The sequence below is a fragment of the Protomyctophum bolini genome, assembly GCF_963924005.1.
Source record: "Protomyctophum bolini genome assembly, chromosome: 3".
In the NCBI taxonomy this organism is placed as follows: Eukaryota; Metazoa; Chordata; class Actinopteri; order Myctophiformes; family Myctophidae; genus Protomyctophum; species Protomyctophum bolini.
In genome coordinates this window covers 21,532,791-21,555,046 of record NC_137864.1, presented here as the reverse complement: position 1 = coordinate 21,555,046, position 22,256 = coordinate 21,532,791, and the positions used below count along the sequence as shown (strand labels likewise).

The 22,256-nt window shown below is 43.8% G+C and overlaps 2 protein-coding genes across 4 annotated transcripts in view; both read left to right on the top strand.

Moving 5' to 3' along the window:
• Positions 1-853: 853 nt before the first annotated feature.
• Positions 854-8,388, top strand: LOC308312348 (voltage-dependent calcium channel gamma-3 subunit-like; the record flags this gene model as incomplete). Its single annotated transcript, XM_080758953.1, has 5 exons — positions 854-1,040; positions 3,085-3,168; positions 5,469-5,609; positions 6,602-6,881; positions 8,007-8,388. 5 exons carry the CDS (start codon positions 854-856, stop codon positions 8,386-8,388), a joined length of 1,074 nt encoding a protein of 357 aa, XP_080615079.1.
• Positions 8,389-10,811: 2,423 nt separating this feature from the next.
• The window catches only part of LOC308312700 (uncharacterized protein), a 36,321-nt gene continuing 24,876 nt past the window's right edge, over positions 10,812-22,256 (top strand). For all 3 annotated transcript variants that reach the window (XM_080759391.1, XM_080759390.1, XM_080759389.1), the window contains exons 1-4: positions 10,812-12,077; positions 14,328-14,427; positions 14,942-14,981; positions 21,392-21,433. In XM_080759391.1, coding sequence (XP_080615517.1) covers positions 11,912-12,077; positions 14,328-14,427; positions 14,942-14,981; positions 21,392-21,433 — 348 coding nt within the window. In that variant the 5' untranslated portion in view covers positions 10,812-11,911. The remainder of the gene's footprint in view (positions 12,078-14,327; positions 14,428-14,941; positions 14,982-21,391; positions 21,434-22,256) is intronic.

Below are 22,256 nucleotides of genomic sequence, written 5' to 3'. Positions count from 1 at the left end.
GCACTTGGTTGTGTGTGATAGAGTAGATAAAGCAGACAGACAGACAGACCTTCCCAACCAGCCTGGTAGGATCATCCGACTGCATATCTCTTTAAACAGATCAACTTTACCCATGAAGTTCTCCGTTGTTATGTTTACCACTAATTACCTTATTACCAGCTATAGTTTCCGATTCCAACGCACATATTTTGAAGTAATTATCGGATACTAAATTATTCTAAAATGAATTCCGAATAGATTTATTTCGCCCCGGATTCCATCTTTGTAGGCATATACAATCTACTGAAATTGTATAGTTTTTATTTTATTTTACGTGCGGTCTTTCTTTATTGCGCGCTTCCGTGGACATGGAGACCTTCCCTTCCCACTTTCCAGTAGCCTACGCATGAACTGAACTGTGTGTGACCGACCCTGACAGGCTGACCGACCCTGACAGGCTGGCTGACACTGTCACACACACACACACACACACACACACACACACACACACACACCACACACACCGCACGGAGGGAGAGGCGAGAGGTATAGGCCTATAGGCTATACAGATTAAACCCACCGCTCCATCCATCCACACATCCACAACACAACCCAGAAGTTCCATTTTGGAGAAGGATATTATGTGCGTAAATCCCGCCGCGCTCCTCAGATGGTGTGGACTTGGCAGCCAGCTGCTGCTTCGGATCGCTTCCCAAAACGTCGCAAAGCGGAGGAGAAGAAACAGAGGGAAGAGCGTGTCGTTGTTGTAAAGGCTATAAAGAATCCCCGCTCAGGGGAGGGAGAGGAGGAGGAGGGCGCTTCAGCGGCCTCCCCGGCCGGCAGCATCATGAGGGTGCGCCGCTACCAGGGAACCATGATGCTGCTGACCACGGCCGGCGCCTTCTGCGCCTTCAGCCTGATGACCATCGCCGTGGGCACGGACTACTGGCTGTACTCGCGCGGCATGTGTCGACCCAAGAACCACCTGGAGAACGAGACCATCCGCAAGAACGAGGAGGTTCTCACCCACTCCGGGCTGTGGAGGACCTGCTGCACCGAAGGTAGGTTAAAAGTGACTTCTGGACTGTGGAGCAAAAACTTTTTCACGTCAAGGATCCCCAATCTAGCAGTGATTCTCAACCCATATCATTTCAAAGGACGGTTTGGTAGGCTACTTAAGACACGCAAAATACAGCCCTGCTGTATTTTGCGTGTCACAATGGCGGCTCTCCTACATAGACTTCTATAGGTAAAGATATAGCTTAAGTGGCAAATCTGCAAAAAAAAATGCTTACCACTAGCTTTCTTCACAGATGTGTTCATAAAGGTATCTAGGCTGCTATCACAGAAAAAAAAATCCAACCCAACTCCCTTGGGAAACTTTGTGACAGCTGCTGAAAGTTGGGGTACCAATATAAGGCAAAGAATTCCAAATTTCATTATACTTTAAGTAGCATGTGACATGTCGAACATCATGATGCTGAATCCATTGCAAGCATTAGTTTTGCATGAAAAACACTCCTTGGGCTAAATTCGGCCATAGCCACTTGTGCTGACCTCATCACATTTGTGATGACGGCTATGGGCATTTTTTTGCCTTATATTGGTTGATATTGGTACCCCAACTTTCAGCAGCTGTCACAAAGTTTCCCAAGGGAGTTGGGTTGGAACATATTTTTTCTGTGATAGTAGACACCTTTATGGACGCATCTGTGAAGAAAGCTATAGTGGTAAGCATTTTCTTTCCCAGATTTGCCATAACTTAAGCTAATAAACTTATTATATTGAGAATGGGGACAACCAACTGGGACAAGTCCTGGACCGGAAGTATGCAGAAATGCACTGGACTCAGGCAACAGCCCATCTTTAATGATCTTAAATCCCTTTATTTTAGATTGTTTTGTAGTAATAGTACAACATAAACATTAAAGAGACTTTAGTTGTTACTGTACAATACTTTAAAACAGGTGTCATGTTGCACACATGCTTAAAATAGCTCTTATTTGCACCGCCCTCGTTGAAAACAATGTATTTCCAACTACAGCTTGTCTCAGTTCAGGCTGCATGAACAGCATTCGAGTGCTCCGTTTCCACCCCCTCTATATCATAACTCTTCTATTAGATGGCTCTGGTGTGACCTAACATCACACCTGGGTCATTAGTGACCACACGTGGCAAGTTTGAAGTCAGGTCAAACGGTCAAACGGTGCCTGAGTTATACTTGGCACATGCACACACGCGCGAGCGAGCGAGCGAACGCACGCACGTGCGCACACGCACGGACGCAGAAAAAGAGTGTGGTTATGGTTAGTATTTTTATGTATAGGTTTTGTGGTGATGGTAACCATGACAACATGAGGCCACGGCAGCATCGATACCTAACTGATCAATGGGCAGAGCTGATTGGCTGACAGGGGGTGTGGTTTATCAATAGCCTGTCCACATCGTTAAACAAGTTCAGTGCCGAGAACTATTGATCGTCTCACACACACACACGCACGGATGCACGCACTCACGCACGCGCACACACACACACACACACACACACACACACACACACACACACACACACACACACACACACACACACACACACACACACACACACACACACGTTACTGTGTGTTTGCTTTCACTGCATGTTGCACTGTTAGAAAAAGCACTTTTCACTGCTGAATTTAGCAGGATTACACCAGAGGGCTGTGTTTTTAGCTGTGTTGCTGCATGCAGGAGCGAGGCCGCAGGGCGAGTCCCGTAGGCAGCATAGGCGTATTTACAGTTACCCTTTTTTACATTTACACGTTGACTCAATTGAATTAAAACTAAGATATTCGCTAAAAGCAATCATATATAGCATTAACCCATTTAAGACTGAGACCAGATTCTATACAAATGTCTTTTAAATCATGACAGTTTTCTGATAAACCTACGTCTCTATGTCATTGGTGCTCAAATTTGTGTGTGTGTGTGTGTGTGTGTGTGTGTGTGTGTGTGTGTGTGTGTGTGTGTGTGTGTGTGTGTGTGTGTGTGTGTGTGTGTGTGTGTGTGTGTGTGTGTGTGTGTGTGTGTGTGTGTGTTTGTGTGTGTGCATGCGTGCGTATACAGGTACGTACAAAGGAGTGTGTAAAGACATCGAACACTTCCCAGAGGATTATGACTATGAACAGGACGGAGCAGAGTACCTCCTACGTGAGTATAAATACACCTGTATGTGTGTGTACTGTACGCTATCTGTACCAGGTCTCATGACATCACGTGACATCATCAGGGATGGAGATGCAGAGAATGCAATGCGACCTGCTGTCGCAATTAAGCCCATATATCGAGATCCCTGATGTCATCAATATTAGTATAGGCATATATGTCAGATCCTGTGCTGACATTCCATATGTTGATCCTTCCCCCATCTTCCTCTTCGATGTCTCCCTTTTGACCGATACCTGTCTTCATTTAAACTCTAGACGGGCCTGCCTCAAAGTTATTAGTGCAGCCGCGCCCAGGAGCCGGCGAAAACTAGAGTTCACAACAGGCCCCGAAAATCAAGGCCTGGCCCTACCTGGGCCCTCCATCAAACCCTGTACACTCAAGACACTGCACCCGCTGCCACCCTTAGGCCTCACTCACACTGTTGCAAGTAATGTGTGTTGTGTCTTGTCCGTGTTTAATGGCCGCCCAATGCATTTCCAATGGAAGTCATGGTTTGACAACATTTTTTTGTTTGATGGCTGTGTTGTGCCCCCCTCCCAAAAATGTTTTGTCAAACCATGTTGCAACAGTGTGAGTGAGGCCTTAGATCTCCATATGTGGAGCTGACCTGTTCTGACATTCCATAATTGATCTGACCTCATCAAACCCTGTATAAGACACGCTCCATATATGGCCAGTGGACACGACCTCACCCTTTACTGTGTCACCTTGAAATGGGCTCCGATGAGACAAATAACTGGGCACAACGATTTACTGGTTCCAACTGACCATTGACACTGACTGAGTGTGTGTGTGTGTGTGTGTGTGTGTGTGTGTACTACTAAACCTCTCCTCTCTCTAGTGTGTGTGTGTGTGTGTGTGTGTGTGTGTGTGTGTGTGTGTGTGTGTGTGTGTGTGTGTGTGTGTGTGTGTGTACTACTAAACCTCTCCTCTCTCTAGTGTGTGTGTGTGTGTGTGTGTGTGTGTGTGTGTGTGTGTGTGTGTGTGTGTGTGTACTACTAAACCTCTCCTCTCTCTAGTGTGTGTGTGTGTGTGTGTGTGTGTGTGTGTGTGTGTGTGTGTGTGTGTGTGTGTGTGTGTGTGTGTACTACTACACCTCTCCTCTCTCTAGTGTGTGTGTGTGTGTGTGTGTGTGTGTGTGTGTGTGTGTGTGTGTGTGTGTGTGTACTGTGTACTACTACACTTCTCCTCTCTAGTGTGTGTGTGTGTGTGTGTGTGTGTGTGTGTGTGTGTGTGTGTGTGTGTGTGTGTGTGTGTGTGTACTACTAAACCTCTCCTCTCTCTAGTGTGTGTGTGTGTGTGTGTGTGTGTGTGTACTACTAAACCTCTCCTCTCTCTAGTGTGTGTGTGTGTGTGTGTGTGTGTGTGTGTGTGTATATACTACTAAACCTCTCCTCTCTCTAGTGTGTGTGTGTGTGTGTGTGTGTGTGTGTGTGTGTGTGTGTACTACTAAACCTCTCCTCTCTAAATAATACACTATATAGCACCTTTCATGACATAACAATGTCATCGCAAAGTGGTTCCCAAACTTTTTCACGTCAAGGACCCCCAAATTGACACTAATCAGCCCTGCGAACACCCATTTGAAGAGATGTGCCAGGGACCCCCATAAGAGAAGGTTTTACGGCTCTAGCAGTGTTTCTCAACCCGTTAAATTTCAAGGACCCGCAGTTTGACATGCATTAGGCTATTGACCCCCCCGAATTAATGGCATTTCTATCTCATGGGACCCTCAATTTAGCCTATATATTGTAAAACCTATGGAAATGGAGTTTGTACAAATTGGTTCCAAACTATCATTTGGCTGCTGGGGACCCCCTTGAACTCCCTCAAAGACCCCTGGGGGTCCCTGGACCCCACTTTGGGAACCACTGCTTTGCAGGGCAGAAAAGAGAAAAAAAAATTATAGGTGTAGATCCCATCGTCAGTGTGTCTGTCGTTTATGTCTGTCTAGGTGTTGTGAGAGCATCCAGCCTGTTTCCATGCATCGTCTGTGTGTCTGTTGTTTCTGTCTCTAGGTGTAGTGAGAGCATCCAGCCTGTTTCCCATCATCAACGTGTCTGTCGTTTCTGTCTGTCTCTAGGTGTAGAGAGAGCCTCCAGCCTGTTTCCCATATGCAGCGTGTGTCTGTTGTTTCTGTCTGTCTCTAGGTGTAGTGAGAGCCTCCAGCCTGTTTCCCATATGCAGCGTGTGTCTGTTGTTTCTGTCTGTCTCTAGGTGTAGTGAGAGCCTCCAGCCTGTTTCCCATCATCAACGTGTCTGTCGTTTCTGTCTGTCTCTAGGTGTAGTGAGAGCCTCCAGCCTGTTTCCCATATGCAGCGTGTGTCTGTTGTTTCTCGGAGGACTGTGCGTCGCTGCCAGTGAGTTCTACAAGAGACGACACAACATCATCCTCACGGCTGGGATCCTGTTTATTGCTGCAGGTATGCACGCACGCACGCACGCACGCACGCACGCCAGAGGCGTGCACATACATTTAGAGGGGCAGGTGCTCAAATGAAAAAAGGGCACAGCCAATCAAAGCTGAGCACCCATTCTGCCTCAACCAATCAAAGCTGAGCACCCACTCTGCCTCAACCAATCAAAGCTGAGCACCCACTGCCTCAACCAAGGGCAGTTTCCAGAGGAAGCAAACCTTTCTTCACCACCTCAATCTGTCACGGTGCGACTCAGAAGTAGGACCCAAAATGCAGACCAGACTGGTCAAAGGCAGGAGGTCAAAGGCAGAGGGATTTATTCACCCAAAACTCAGGGTAACATAGAGTACACACAGGACTGGAAACACTACTTACAGAACACCATAACAACATCTACTCAAGCAGGGAACATGAGGAACTGAGTGTTTAAAGTAGACACAGGGATCACAATACACAGGTGAACAGAACAAACAATCAACACTGGGATTGGCTGGGAGACTAACAGGACACAGGTGGAAAAACACATTGATCACAGGGAGGTGAGACAAGACATGCAAACACCACTAGGCAGAACAGGAAACACTAGGGCATCACTACATAATAAAAGTACACAGTACACAGATTATAGTTTATGACAGATTGACAATACAGTTCGTAGTCTCACGTAGCCAGACAACTATTCCACAATCTCCGAATGCTATATAGTCTGGACCTATAGCCCCCATGAGCGGAAGCTGCCATTTCCGTTCACGGAAATATATTTTAAAATATCTTTAGAGCTTATTTTTTTTATTTCCTTTTCTGCTAAGCAACAAGCTATATATACTTAGATGTTTTCTCTTGATATTAGGATAAATGTGCGCGACTCATGACAGCTCTTCCGTCGGCCCAGACTGTATGATGAAGCGTTTGGAAATTGTGGAGGCAACAGTCTGGTAATGCAAGACTATACAGTTCGTGACACAATCCACCTCTGTGCCTCGTGTTCCCACCATCAGGCCTCAGCAACGTCATTGGCATCATCGTCTACATATCGGCCATGTCCGGCGACAACCAGCAGGACAGCAAGAAGACCCACGAGTACGGCTGGTCCTTCAACTTCGGAGCGCTGTCCTTCGTAATGGCCGAGATTGCGGGAGTCCTGGCCGTGCACGTCTTCATCGAGAAGCACCGGCAGCTCCGCACCAACGGACGCTCCTCCGTCCGGAAGCCTCCGCCTGTCCTGAGAAGCTCCTCCTTCTACCGCAACCGCTACTTCAACTACAACCGCAGCAGGAGGTGCTCTTTACCGCCTTATCGCATGTGTTTTTTGTCTCTTTGTGACCGTATCTCGTGTTTTTCCCCGCTGTTTTCGGCCCTGCTTTCTGTTTTTCCTGCTGTTTTTGGCCTCATTTCCTGTTTTTCCAGCAGTTTTTGGTCTCCTTTCCTGTTTTTCCCCTGCTGTTTTTGGCCTCCTTTTCTGTTTTTCCCACTGTGTTGGGCCTCCTATCCTGTTTTTCCTACTGTTTTTGGCCTCCTTTCCTGTTCTTCCCACTGTTTTTGGCCTCCTTTCCTATTTTCCCCACTGTTTTTCCCTCTGTTTTTGGTCTCCTTTTTTCCTGCTCTTTTCCACCTCGTTTCCTGTTGTTCCCGCTCTTTTCACCCTCCTTTCCTGTTTTTTCCCCAGCTCTTTTTGGCCTCCTTTTCCTGTTCCCGCTCTTTCCGGCAGGAAAAGGCCAGCAGGAGGTGCATACGAAGAGTAGAGTTGCTTTACGATACCGATATTCCAGTATTGGTAAAGCTGCCAATACTGCCTCAAACGCTGGTATCGGTATCGGTGAGTATAAAAGGTATATTGCCTAGTGTTGCATTGGTGAATCTACAGTATGTCTGGTGGGAATATGTTGGTGTCACTTAAAGGGACACTTCAACCCGTTTTTCTAAAATGTTAATGACGTTTAGAAGATTTTGAACACTTTCCTGGGGTCTTGTAATATGTGGTTATAGATATTTTAGCAGTGTCCATGATGTCACAGACACTGGGCTCACTTCCTAAGACATGTGAATCCCTTGACTCCTTCAAAAGCGCTACCCTCAAAGGGCACCTACGGACGGCTGCAATTGGAAACAGGCCCCTGGAAATAGGGGAGTGTCCCCCCCCCCAACACCCCCCCCCCCAACCCTTTCTTCCCATACTGTACGTGTTTTTCCCTTTTGTACTTCCTTTATATGATGATTTCCTGCTTTTTTAAATTTATAGAAGTGCATATTTGTACGTCTTTAAATGTGAATCTGATGAATTGAAAATGGTGGACCCTTTGTATTGACTTTACGTGCTTTCGTCTGAAATGTATATTCTGCATATACTGTGAAATTAACATTTTTAATCAATCAATCAATCAATGTTGTCTTATGGTGTCTTAGGTGCAGTTACCGTAGCAACTACAGCGGAGGAGGCGGTTCCTTCCACCACCACGCCTCCCTGCAGCCGCGGGACAGCGTCGACCAGAACCACCACGCCTTGGCTCCGCCCCCGGGCGTCACGTGCGTCACGCCTCCGCTCAGCGGCCGGTCCGTCACGCCTCCGCTGCAGAGGGGCCTGTCCATCACGCCCGACTTCATGCTGTACGCCATGACCACGCCCCTGCAGGCCCCTGCCCCCCCCAGGGACAACGGCAAGGTGGGGGGGAGAGTCGTGGCCGCCGCCGGCAACAATGTGAATAACGCTGTGGCGGCAACGCCCAACGACGTGAATAACTCTCTGACTGGAAACTGTGCCGCCAGCCGGAGGACCACCCCAGTCTGAGAACGCAAGGGGCGCTATAGCCCTCTAACCCTCCTCCTACTGTACCTCAATCTGGTCTCTCCAAGCAGAAATGATGAACCCGAACTAGCGGGGAAAAACTGATATGGCCTCATTCACACCTGAAAGACACCTGTCTTGTCCGTTGTCCGCCCCAAATTCCCAATGCTTTTCCAATGGAAGTCACATGGTTTGACCAAAGGCGGCTATACTCTGCCAACCTGGGGAGAGCCCCGAACTGAGCTCATCCTTCCTTCGATGCATGAGGAGGAGTTCTTATCACCTGAATGGAGGGAGATTCCCCGGTAGGACGTATAGCGCGTGGAAGGAACACATTATTCCAACCAGTTCCTTTCCCCTCCATCAGACGCCCCAGCTGACCAGGGGGAGGCAGTTTAGAGAGCAGGATTACTGCATGTTTTTTTGTGAGGGTATACCTACCCTAGAGCCAAATCTCTGCCACTCACACTCGGTCACTCCAGCATGGCGGTGTTACGGTGAAATTGGTGACCTGCTGAGATATGTGACAATCGTGTAGAGTAGAGGGCGGCACTTGGACCAATAGACTGGGACTCGAACCGGTGATCTTTCTGTTTCCCTTCAGCCATGGCCCCCATCTGTGATTCATCTCCTTGTGCTTTTAATAGACATTTGACATGACGATGATGGGTGTTTTGGGGACACCGTGTTCATGTCTGACGCTATAGCTTGCGTGCGTGCGTGCGTGCGTTCGAGACAGACAGACACAGACAGACAGACAGACAAGGTCATGCCTGGCTGTCCATGTGTGTCTCCGTCCTTCTCTGGTGACCTGAAACCAGAATAGAAACTCCATTAAAAGCATTAGTGCTCTGTATGTGTGTGTGACTGTGTGTGCGTGTGTGTGTGTGTGTGTGTGTGTGTGTGTGTGTGTGTGTGTGTGTGTGTGTGTGTGTGTGTGTGTGTGTGTGTGTGTGTGTGTGTGTGTGTGTGTGTGTGTGCGTGTGCGCGCGCGTTTGTGCGTTTGTGCACACTATATAGGTCTACATAGGCCTGTCTGTGCATAAGAGCAGTTGTCGTACTGCAACATTGTTTACATTAAATATATATTATAAAAGTATCTGTGTGGTCTTTGATTGATTGATTGCTTTATTGATTTATTAGCAGTTTGCAAAAAAGTAGCACAGGAATGTAGGCCTACAGTTCAATACAAGGTCTGGTAAGAGGATTTATAACCCAAGAAAGCACCATGGATTGTTTATATTTAGGTCCTTTGTACTACAGTATTCATCACATGTAATGGTATATTCAGTCATTTCACTTAGTTCAAATAATGCTTTAAAAAAATATATAATCATCCCTACTATAGAGTGTGCTGACCATATAAGGAGTTCCTCCCTGTCCCCAGTTAACCCCTGGGGTCAAAATACCATAGGTTTTGTTTTTGGCTATAGAGGGCCCAGCCTTCATCCAATCAGGATAAGAGGGGCCTTCCTCCAATCAACGCCCTACCAACAGTCATTAAGACATGCGAATCCCTTGACTCCTTCAAAACCACTCTCAAAGGGCACCTACGGACGGCTGCAATTCGAAACTGGCCCCCGTAAAATCTGAATCCCCCCCACTGCCCCCCCCCCTTTTCCCCTCACTGTATATGTTTCTTTTCCCTTTTTACCTCCTTTATGATGAATTCCTGTTCTGTTCTTTGACTATATAGAAGTGTGTGTCTATTTGTACGTCTCTAAATGTTTTGATGAATTGAACATGGTGGACCCTCTTGTAAACAAGTGTAATGCTTAATCATTCATTCATTCATTCATTCATTCATTCACAGTTAATAGTCATTGTATTGAGTTTGTGCTTGAAATGTAGGCCTACTGTAATTCTGCAAACTGTTAATACATATTTCAATCAATCAATCAAAATGGCAATGGCACCTTGCTTTATCTTAATGGACTGCTGGGTGGCATATTGTCCGTAAAAAGGTTGGAACCGCTATAGGCTTTGACAGGGGACACGCTGTGAACTTGTAGATCTGCTATTTTCAAATAGCCGATGCATATTGATAGCTGATTGCTCTCGCTTCTTTTGGTGCTCGTTATCATATGTGCCATTGACTAGCAGTGGTGTCAATGTATACAGTGTAGACCCATAGTTCTCAAAGTGCCATTGGGTCCGGGGGCGGGCCGTATAAATATTCTCTTTATGGGGGATCCCTGGCATATCTTTGCAAATGTGGGTCCACAGGCTTATTTGTGTCATTTGGGGGTCCTTGACATGAAAACGTTTGAGAACCACTGGTGTGACTGCTCGTTTCCATATTGCTTATATCTCTCGTAAGATATGGCAACCTTAAAAACCGGACATGAACTTCAAAACTCTGTTTCCGTTTCCTTCTGCGCGAGCGACCTCACGTGACCGCTCCGCCATTTTGATGAAACAGCGCGAGGAGACTAGGACGGAGGAGAAACAGAAACACCGACATGATGGAAACATTCGCACATTGATGGATTTAGCGCACTAGGAGGACCCCCGCGGACCCCCACGACGCCGCCCTGCTTCTGCTCTGCCCGAGGAGTTTAAAAACGTCGCGGTTTCATTTCATTAAATTCATTCTAACATTGTTTTCTGTGAAAGCGTCGCGTTAGCATTAGCATGTAGCATGTTAGCCTCACCGGGTCTTATTATCCGACGGGCTGTTCGTTCTCAATGTGTTAACATCATTAGCCGCTAGCTTAGCGTAGCCTTTTAGCTAGCAGACCTTTCTTCCTCTTTTGCTTTTTTTTGTTTTGTTCTAGGACTCTAATATTTGGACCTTTTACGTTGGGACTACTGTTAACTAACTGTTGTTGGGACTTTTTGAATTGAAGTTGGATTTGTTTTCTCTGTCGTTGTTGGGACTTCCATAACGAGGAACACCACCACCCAACCCGGGTGAAGGACTGCTCGTCCCCCCGTAGGCCTGCTGCTGCTGTCCGGGTTACAGCGGCCAGGACCCGCCGGGGGGGGCTCCGCTCGATCCGTGGAAACAGTGGACTCTAGTCTGGACCCTCTGTGGTTATTTTTTTGGACCTTCTCTGTGGTTATTTTTTGGACTTCGTCTGTCTCGGCTCGGTTCGATTCGAAACCTGGTTCGGGGTTTAAACCAAATGGACTGTTGCTTTGATTCTCTGGGACTCTCACACATTTAAAAAGAAGGCGTCCTTCGCCATCTTTTGTCCTTTTCTGTTGGGAATAATTATTATAATAATAAAACATAAATAACCCAAAAAGGATTTTCATATTCTTAGCCCCCCACTATTCACCCCCTCCTCCCTTTCCTTGTTCTGTCATCATAACCACCTTGTTTATTCAGTGTTTTTGATACCAATCGTAATGATAATGATAAATGGTTGATAAAATATAACGGTTTAAAACTCCTAATCTAGCCGTTTCTTTTTGTTGGTCGTTTCCTCATTAAACAGCCCTGCTCTGTGGTTTGTTAATATATTATATATATATATTATAATTGAATTGGTTGACTCGCTCCCCACAGTGTTTGGTAAAGATGTCGTGTGTTCACTATAAGTTCTCCTCCAAACTGGACTACAACACGGTGACGTTCGATGGCCTCCACATCACGCTGCACGAGCTCAAGAGGCAGATCATGGCCCGCGAGAGGCTCAAGGCCACGGACTGTGACCTGCAGATCACCAACGCGCAGACCAGAGAAGGTAAACTTAACCTTATTCTGATCAGAGGTCGAATAGGTTTTCAATGTAATGGGTCCCGGGACCCAGGGGTGGTCATTTTATCCCAATCCGCACTCTCAGTCGTAGTAAGAGTTTTGTTTATATAGAAAGAGAATAATATTACTACTAATATTACTTACTACGACTCAGTCGTAGTATGAGTCTTGTTTGTCTTTTTAGCTGGGTCCCATGGGCATCCTGCTTCAACAGCAGTCCTGCTTCAACACCTTTGAGTCATATATATATATATATATATATATATATATATATATATATATATATATATATATTACAAATTACTGCATTTAACTCCCTATTTCATCTAGTATGGTTTTATTCGTGTAGAAAATGTATCTGAAACAAATAAACTCAATTCTAAATCTGACAATTGCAAAGAGAACTATGTTAGAACACTGTTACTTTGCATCAGTGCAAAGTATATGCAAACATGAAGTCAATTAAATGGCACCAAATTACAGTACACTAGTGCGTCCATGGGACCCCCAGAAAGAAAGGTCCATGCCACAGATGGGTCCATTATCTATAATCTGAGTTTTGGGATGCAAAATGCACCCTATTAGCATCACTGCTTACCTTATGATCAGGGTGTCATCGCCATGTTGGCTTGTGGTGGACTTTTTTGTTAACATTACATTTTTTGCTAAGGACATACAAAATTAGTGGACAATAATAATACCAGAAACGCAAATAGATAGCCCTGAATGACCATAACAGGTCTGTAAGAACATTCTAATGGTGTGTAAAACAGAAGATCTCAAATTTGACACAGACATCATCACAAGACCAAGTCTTTGCCACAGACATGTACGGACATGTTGGTGAACCCTGCTTATGAATCATAAGCCCCTATAGGGCATAGGCTTGTTTCCATTGTGGTCCTCTATATAATATCGGAATCGGTCAGAACCGGTATCGGCAGATATGACCCTGCAAATAATCGGAGATCGGTTATTATCGGTCATAATTTCATAATCGTGCACCCCTACTTATGATCATCTAAGCTGTCACGATCACACATCTCAGTTGGCGATTAATTGTCACAAGTAGTGATGTACCGATGAGACATTTTGGCAGATATCGAATCGATATCTGATTGCTTTAATTGCTGTAATTGCCGAAAAGATATAACCAATGTCGATATGATCTCATTCTGTATTAAAATATAATAATTGTGGCCATTCTGAAAAAAGGCTTCTAAAAAGCAATGCCTCTATTCCAAAACTAGGGATGCACCATTATTGTAATGCTGGCCCTGGCTCATATCCCAACATGAACAGCTTGAATGTATTTTTATTTAAAAAAATTCCAACTTGTCAGAAAACACTGATATAATTTGCAGTGTTCATCATAGCAAAAAGCATCTTCAGGCTTTTTTAAATGTATTTTTCAAAACCGATATTTTACAGATATTTCGGTTTAAGGCCAATATCGGCCAATACCGATGTGTTTGCAGATTATTCTCCCATCACTAGTTACAAGTAATTGAGAATGATTAAAGATTTTTTATTTTGCCGGTTGTGAGCTTGTAGATCTGCCCTTTTTGGAAAATGTTTGAACACGGAGACGATTAGGCAAAAATGATTGCGATCATCTCAAATAATTGTGTGATCATTGTTACAGGCCTAAACTTGACCACACTTGAACCCTATTGTACTTCATTGACTGGCGTCCCACGGATTTATTCTTGGCCCAATCTTACACACCCTAAAACACAGTTGGCAATAGAGGGGATCAGTTTGTCCACAGTTCAGATTCATCTCTTTGTTTTTAGGGTGTTTGTCCACATGACAACTGTATGTTTGTGTTGTGTTTTAGTGTGTTGTGTTTTAGGGTGTGTGTGTGTGTCCGTCCATACTACAGCTGTATCTCTTGTTTTAGGGTTTGTATCTGTGAGTCTTTTGTGTGGATCCTGGGAGTCGATGGTCGCTGAGGGGCGTTTGTTTTACAGGACAGGTTGGGGTTAGGTTTAGGCATAGTTTTTGTGAGGTTAGGTTTAGGCATAGTTTTACTAGGGTTAGGTTTAGGCATAGTTTTGTGAGGTTATATACCCCCGCCCTACTAGTAGTAACCGGCGCTGTAAAACAAGCGTCCCATCAGCGCCCAACGGAACCCAGGCGCCGCAAAAATGGTAGTCCTGTGTGTATCTCTTGTTTTAAGCTGTCTGTTTGCGTGTCCATGTCACAGCTGGATGTTATGTGTGTGTTGTTCCAGAATACACAGACGATGAGGTCCACATTCCTAAACACTCGTCAGTGATAGTCAGACGGACGCCCATCGGAGGAGTGAAGCCGGCTGGCAGGACGTTCATTGTGTACGTAATTATTATGTCTATTCATGTGTACTATAAAAGTACTGTGTCGGTTCATTTTGTTGGTTCACATGAGGTTGACACTAAGGTCTCAGCCAAAAAGTAACCCGTAAAGTTTGATTTACCTGCCAGTGGCAGGTGGGCAACCCTTAAGCGTAGTCTGGCTTTTCGGTGATGAGGTGACCATCGAACTACAACCTGACGTCACAAGCCGCGATGAAGAGCAATCCACCGCCCCAGCCCTGATCTCTGTTTTTACTCACCACAGCGCAACGTTATTTCATCTCCGGTGGTCACCTCACCACCGGAGCGGTAGTCACCTCACCACCGAAAATCCAGACTGAATGAGCCTTAAGTGCCTGGATAATGTGGTAAAATACTTCCGAAAACTTCTGACAAAGTGTTATCAAATTGATTATTAAAGGTGTGGGAACACTGAATCAAGTCTGTCATTGATCCTCTCCTCCTCCATGTTGTGTCCGTCACTGATCCTCTCCTCCATTTTGTGTCTTTGCAGAGATCGTTCTGACACAGTCGTGGCGGGAGCTTCCAGACCAGTATGTAAAAAAACTAACGAAAAACAGCACACACACACACACACACACACACACACTGCTTCCTCTCTCTCTCCTCTCTCTCTCTCTCTCTCTCTCTCTCTCTCTCTCTCTCTCTCTCTCTCTCTCTCACACACACACACCTTTCTCTGGCCTTAAAAACACCAGTTTGTTTTTGACCTCGACAAGCATTTCGATGTGATTATCGATGACTCTGTGAGTTGTGTGTAACCTCTTGTTCACTTGTGTTGCCTACGTACATTTTATTACAGTGTTTGTGTATATTTTATGCATTGACTGTTCTCGGTGTCGGGGGAACCATCCTACTAAAGTTCACTGCTATGCCTGTCAAACGCAGACCGCCGTTTCTCTCTCCCCCAAAACTACACGATTGGTTCTGGTTCAGCAATCTGGAATGATGAGATGACAATTAGGGCTGTCACGGTTTGCCACGTTTCGATTTGACCTGTGATTTATTTTTAAGGTCACGATTCAACTTGATTTATAAAATTTCCTTTTTTTGGCACTGATGGCTATATTATTCATTTAGGCCAGGGGTCGGCAACCTTTTATTTTTTAATAGTCAGTATGGTGTATCGACATTAAGTTGAATTATGACACCACAACAGGTCGTGATTGGCTATATACATAAGAAACTTTAGAAAATATTTTCTTCCTCTCCATGACATAATGATCATTAAGCCTATTCTAAAAAGAAAAAAATATATACTTCTAAATCCTAAAAGTTTTCTAAAACACAAAAAAACTTCTCAATCCTAAAGGTTTTCTTAACCTATGTTTCTATGTCAGTGGTGCTCAACCTTTTTTATGTTAACCCATTCTGGGCGGGAACCCATTTTGATGTTATTGAAAAATAGCAGATCTACAAGCTCATAGCGCGCCACCGAGTGGCGAGCTACGAGCTTGTAGGTCTGTTATTTTTGAAGAACGACTGACTTAGACATTTTAGAATCTGATCTCAGGTCAGAATGGAAAACTGTCATAAAGATGTGAGCTGGCACTTAATTTAATTGGCTATATTTTACAAGACTACATCCTTTCTCTCACACCCATGTCAGTTTGCCAGTGATCCCCTCCTCTGTGCCAATGTCATCTGTGCCTACGGTTTCTTTCAATATGTAACCGATATTTGAATAACAATTTGAAATGACAGATGGAGAATCTAGAAGAATAAAATGTATTAACATTTTGCAGCCTTGTGGCTTCCCTCAGACGTGTGCATGCACGGTTAAAAATAAAATGAATAATAGTAATGGTCATGAACGGGACTGTAACATGCGATGCGCTGTCAGGCCAAGGCCTATATGTAGCATGCGCCTGGACCACTAGACCAGCGGGCGCCTTGGTACGTTTGATTTGTTTGAAATGATAAACCTCCTACATTTGAACCATCAGAGAAACGGCAGGCTGTTGCAGAGAAACCCCCCCCCCGACACCATTAAGCACAAGTTGTTGAACGATGCTGTTAACAATACTGGCACGTCATCATTGAGTGATTAATCAAACCTTTTACTGTGTTTTACTGTATTTCATATTGAAAACGGTATTGTGTGTAGCCTGCTTCTGACCAGGCCTATGTGCACTAAACTATTGTTTGAATTGTTTTCACTGTCATTTTGTTTCATGTGAAAATACCTATTGTTTTTGTTCATGATGGTGTGTTTTGACGAGGCAGTGTAGTACAAAGGTTGTGGCTGGGAATTTAAATTAATTCTGTGTAAATGAACTACAAAAACGGATGCCCAGTTTATGCTATGTGGTACTATGGTGTCCCGCGGCCAATCTGACAGACTGGTGCGCTTAACACCGTCGTACAAACCAAGTATAAAGCAATGAGACACTTTGGTAGAGGTTGAGGCTTGTTTACTTATCTGATTATGTAAAATAATCCTGTTGGATAGAAATGAATCATCAATGTGTCATATACTTCCGTTGTAATTCAATTCAGTTTTTAATATATACACATAAGTGTGAAATCAACAAGTTGTCTCGAGACACTTTACATGTAGAGCAGAGACCCCACATTGTCCCATCCTGAGAAAGCAACAGTTTTGCGACAGTGGCAATGCTGGCAGAAACCTTTTGAAATGATAAAGTTTGACAACCACTGATCTAGGAATAGATACAAAATCCATTAATAATAATGTTAGTAAACTAATGTAAATGGACAGTAAGAATAAAAAGCATTAGTGCAACATTGATTCAATTTACTACTGTAAATTAAATCTCATACCTTGACGAATTGCATGGTAAGGGAGTGACATAGACTGGCATACTCGCCACGGGTATCTGTGCCAGAACAACATCTCTAAAAATCATCAGAAAGTATTTTCCCCCCTTTAAACAGTAAGCCTGTTCGTACAGTGCATAAGACAATTGGAAATTTCACTGCGCCTCAAGCCTAATTCAGGCGCGTTCCATCTCAGGAGCAGCTACTTGTAAACGAACAAAGAAAGCAGATCCACAAATTCAAAACATGACATGTTTTGATCTTGTAGATCTGCTACTTTCTTTTAATTGAATCCCGTTTTATTTGGGCATATGATTTCCTCCTGACAAAAGACCATACTTTTATTGTCCGAACCAGTTTAGTTTGCGTTCGTTTTTAGGTGCTAAAAGATTGACCCTGAGAGGTATTCCATTGGGGATGCACACACAGACTAGACGGACCGACATGTGGAAACAACGGTCGGACATGCACTGCTCTGTGCTTGCGGTTATGGTTAGGTTAGGGTTTGAGGTATAGGTTGTCGGTCTGACAGTCGGACCAATAGTATGTCTAAACTAAAGCCTGTACCCGTTTCATTGTACAATGGAAGTAAGTGAGACACAATTTGTTTTGCGCTATTCATTTCTAATCAACATCACAGCTGAGACAATATCATGTCTCCAATTTGACTGGCATCATGACAACCCAAACCTCTACACAGTGTCCTGTTGCTTTAGAGGTGGTGTGAGGGGGTTTAAATAGGAACGACACACTGGTTGTCCAGAGTCTTTCTCTAGTTCTAAACGTGAATATAATCTACCCTGCCTGTTCAATAACTCTGACAACTGTTGTTGTTTTTTATTTTTTTATAACTGTACAATTTTTCTCAAACATTGAGATGATGATTCTTCTATTATGCCTTGAACATGGACTTACGTCTTCATTTTCTGATCACCTGCAGGTTAAAAAAAAAAAAAAGATTATTCTACAATCTACACACACTTTTGAATGTATTCTGCCGGTGCAGCAGCACTGTTATGTCATTTTTCATGAACTTGTGGTGTGGTACATACATCGCAGCGACGGTAGACATTCTACATTCAGTTTGCTGTCGTGTGAACTTGGGTGTAACCCTTGTGACATGATCATGGCACTTCTTTGAGACTTTGAATCCTTTAATCGTAATGACTGGAACTAAAGTGATTTCCTCTGGAGGTTCGTGTCCACGGTCGTTGCTGCTGCTGCTGGCGGAAGCTCGTCTTGTAGCAGCGAGTGTGTCCTGTACGCTTGTAAGCTGCAGAACCTGTCAATAAAGTTGTTGGGTGGTTCCGTGCACGAGCCACACACACACACATCAGATTATCCCTGTGTGTTTTAACTGCAAAAAGCACTGCCTCGGCCCGGGATCGGTGTTGTTCATTGGGTTACCTCTCACCACTCCCCGTCAGGTTTTTTTTAAAGCTCGGTCGATGTGTCGTCAGCACGTGTATCTGCTATTTTTGGGGGACAAAACCACTGTACGACGGGTATAAATTAAAGTATTTGTTGATGTGAATCTGTACTCCCCGTAGTAAGCTATAAATTGAGGCTTTCCGAGTGCGTCCGTTAACATTGTGCTAGTGAGAAGTTATATTTCCTGCGTATGTAAGGCATTGCTCCCATAGTTCTCAGGTTTCCTCTGCTACGGTATAGACGAGCATTACTCCTCAAGTCTTAATAAAAGCAGTATAGAGCTATTTTTAAGCAAAAGGTCAAAGGATCCTTGAACAGTTTTTTGGTAGAGCCAGTCACTGGAACTATAAACAGTTTTGTTTATATTCTTCACATTCTCATTGAATGATTGTGCTCACAAGTTATCTTATTGGCTTTGCTGCTTGCCCTGAATGACTGGTGGACTGGATGGTACCTATTCATAAAGTAGAAAGAAATACAGATCGTATCCTAAAGGTATTCCTTCCTTAACAAAAGCAAAGTAATCGTTGTAGAAGTATCAATTATATGTGTGTTGATCTACAGGACACAAGGCTTACAGAGTTTATTCAAAACATTACTTATTTTCTATCAAATATACACCGCATGAAGCCTTGAATTCAATGAGATTTCGTTAGTTTGTCACATTCGTGAGGCAATAATTGTTGGTCAGTAGATGGAGTGCATACCCCTGCAGATCTACATTTTTTTTATAATAATCTGACCTCTGCTCTAAATGGGATAAATTAGCCGATCATCAAATTATTGGCTCCTGACAAGAGAGAAGAATCCTTGAATTCAAGGCTTCATGAGGTGTGTGTAATTCATAGAAAATATTTGTTTTGGGTGAACTACTACTTTATTAGAACATACAGGATGTACATACATTAATTGAAATATCGTACAACAATGTCTTGATGCTCTTTCTGGATGTTTAAAACAACAAAAAACGTAGAAGAGAAACTGCATAGCCTGGATCATCAGATGGAAACCTTAGATTCGCTGGACCTAAACATTGTGTTTTTTTTCTCCTTTTCAATTCAAACTTTATTTCTGAATTTAAAGACGGCTGGTTCTCTCTTTGATTGTCTTGATAGGTGTGCAAAAGACGTACTGGTTTCAGACCGTGAAAAATGATAGTTCTCTCCTACATGTTTGTGTTGTCTTGACATCATTGTTTTTTAAGGGCAAAAAACCTACCCTTGTAAATGGACCGTGGTGTTATGTCAGTTGGAAACACACTGTGCCGACTGCCGAATATGCCCTTGCATGAATTACTGTACATCTAGATTCATCGAATATGCCCTGTGCATAAACGACTATTTCTAGGTTCATCGCAGAAGGTGGCATGCACCTGCTTACCCCGTTCCACTTTGTCTTCCCATAGCTTCGTTTGATTGGCTCAATAGTATAGATTTGAACTCATTTAGAGTTTTTCTAGATGTTTCTATATTGTCAGTCGTTCGTTCTCAAACATTTTCATGTCAAGGAAACCCCAAAAAGTATATTTATTTGGCTGTCGACCACCATCTGGAAATATGTAGTTCCAGGGGTCCCCTGAAAAGCAAAGATTTTAGTTAAAAACGTTCGCTCTGAAAGAATATATATTCAAAGCCTTTTTTTCACGTTTATTTTTTGTTGTTGCAGATCTGATATTTTTCAATTGCTAAAATATAATGATCCTTAAAACACAAAGGGGTTCCCGTCCTGAATGCGGGTTAACTAGGGAAGCTTCATATCACTGTTGTCAGGCATAACATTTTAACATATTACTACAATGTCACACAAAAGCAATCGTGCCAAATTTCGAGGCTTGATCTGCTACTGGAAAACGGAATACTGAAAAGCAAGCAGTTTTGGACATTTGAGGTATTCCACCAGACGGAGACGATGAGAGAGAAACTTTAATAATGACTGTTTTTCAGAAAACTTAAACTAGGATTTAGTAGAAGGAGTTTGCAGAATCGGCCTCGGGTTGTAAATGCTAGATAATTTGCAGCAGAGTCGATCCAATGAAGCCATGGGGAACTGAACCAGGTAGCAGCCACCTTCTGGACACCTAGAAAAACAGATATGTTATGACACAGCCTATGTTACGTACACGCCTGTGAACACCGTGCTTTATTACTGCATTTGAATATTTAAAGTATTGCTTTACTGTAGTGCTTTACACACACTGACAAACGTTGAAGGCTCTTTGGACGAAAAAAACGTCCACTCCGTCCGTCTCAGTTTTGTCACCATGTTCGGTAATTCAAACTTTTTGTATCCAAAAAGTTAGTCCTATTTGTCACATACATTGCTGTAAAAGCAAGATTTGTTCTCCACATTTGACCCTTCTCTTGGAGCGGTGAGCCACAGCCGTGCCACGCTCGGGAATCAATTCTAGTTTATCCAACCCTTGATGCTGAGTCAGTGCTGTGCAGGCACCATAGCGTCAGAGTAAAGTAAAAATAAATACAACACCGTAGCTATTGGGAGTAATCCAAGGTACCGATCACTTTAGCAATCGTGGTAACGCTGGTTACAGAATCCGATCACCGTAGCATTCGTGGTAATGCTGGGTACCGATCACCGTATCAATCGCGGTAACGTTGGTTACAGAACACTGTAGCGATCAATCGGAGTGCAGCCTGGCTCCCTGGTGGAACTGTTAAACCAAATGTGTTTTTAACGTTAACATGTTTAATGTCTCTACTCTGGTTCCCCTCAGACGGACTCTTCTCCTTCAATGTCTCTGGCCCAACTCACCAAGGTACGGTCTGTGTGTGTGGGTCACTCTGTCCAGCACATATAACATGTTGTATATACCCATACCAGTATCTGCATAAAATGCTGCTATAAGTATCGGCGAGTTATAGTATGTATTTATCACATGATATCATGTAATTTACAGTACAGTAATATGTTTTGATTGCTTCAGTCACACTACTGTATTATACTCTTACTGTACTATTTACATTATGATTGTACTGTACTATTTACATTATGATTGTACTAATGTGTAGACTGCACTTTAACAAATATTGATGGAATTTTGTATGTATCCATACATCAGTGGTTCTCAAACTTTAATTCCAAGGACCCCCCCATAATTCTTGAGTGTACACAAATGGTACCAAATCGACTGGAAAGGGTGCATTTGGTTCCATTTGTACAGGCTCAGAATTGCAGACCTGTAAGGGTCCATTTGGTTTCATTTGTTACACTCAGATTTACAGACCTGTAAGGGTCCATTTGGTTTCATTTGTTACACTCAGATTTACAGACCTGTAAGGGTCCATTTGGTTTCATTTGTTACACTCAGATTTACAGACCTGTAAGGGTCCATTTGGTTTCATTTGTACACTAGTCAGGCCCCTTTTCCACCAAAGGTTTTAGAACTGGTTCCATTCTAGATTCTTAGAACCTCGGTGCCAGTAGACAACTAGGAACCCAGATGGTCCCTGGGTCCCAATTTGAGAACCACTGTCCAGAAGTTCTAGGTATCAGAATCTGTATCGGGAAGAAAAAACATAGATAGATGGATAGATGGCATCGGTAACCAGAAAGGCTCGCCTTATAACACGCTCAGGCCT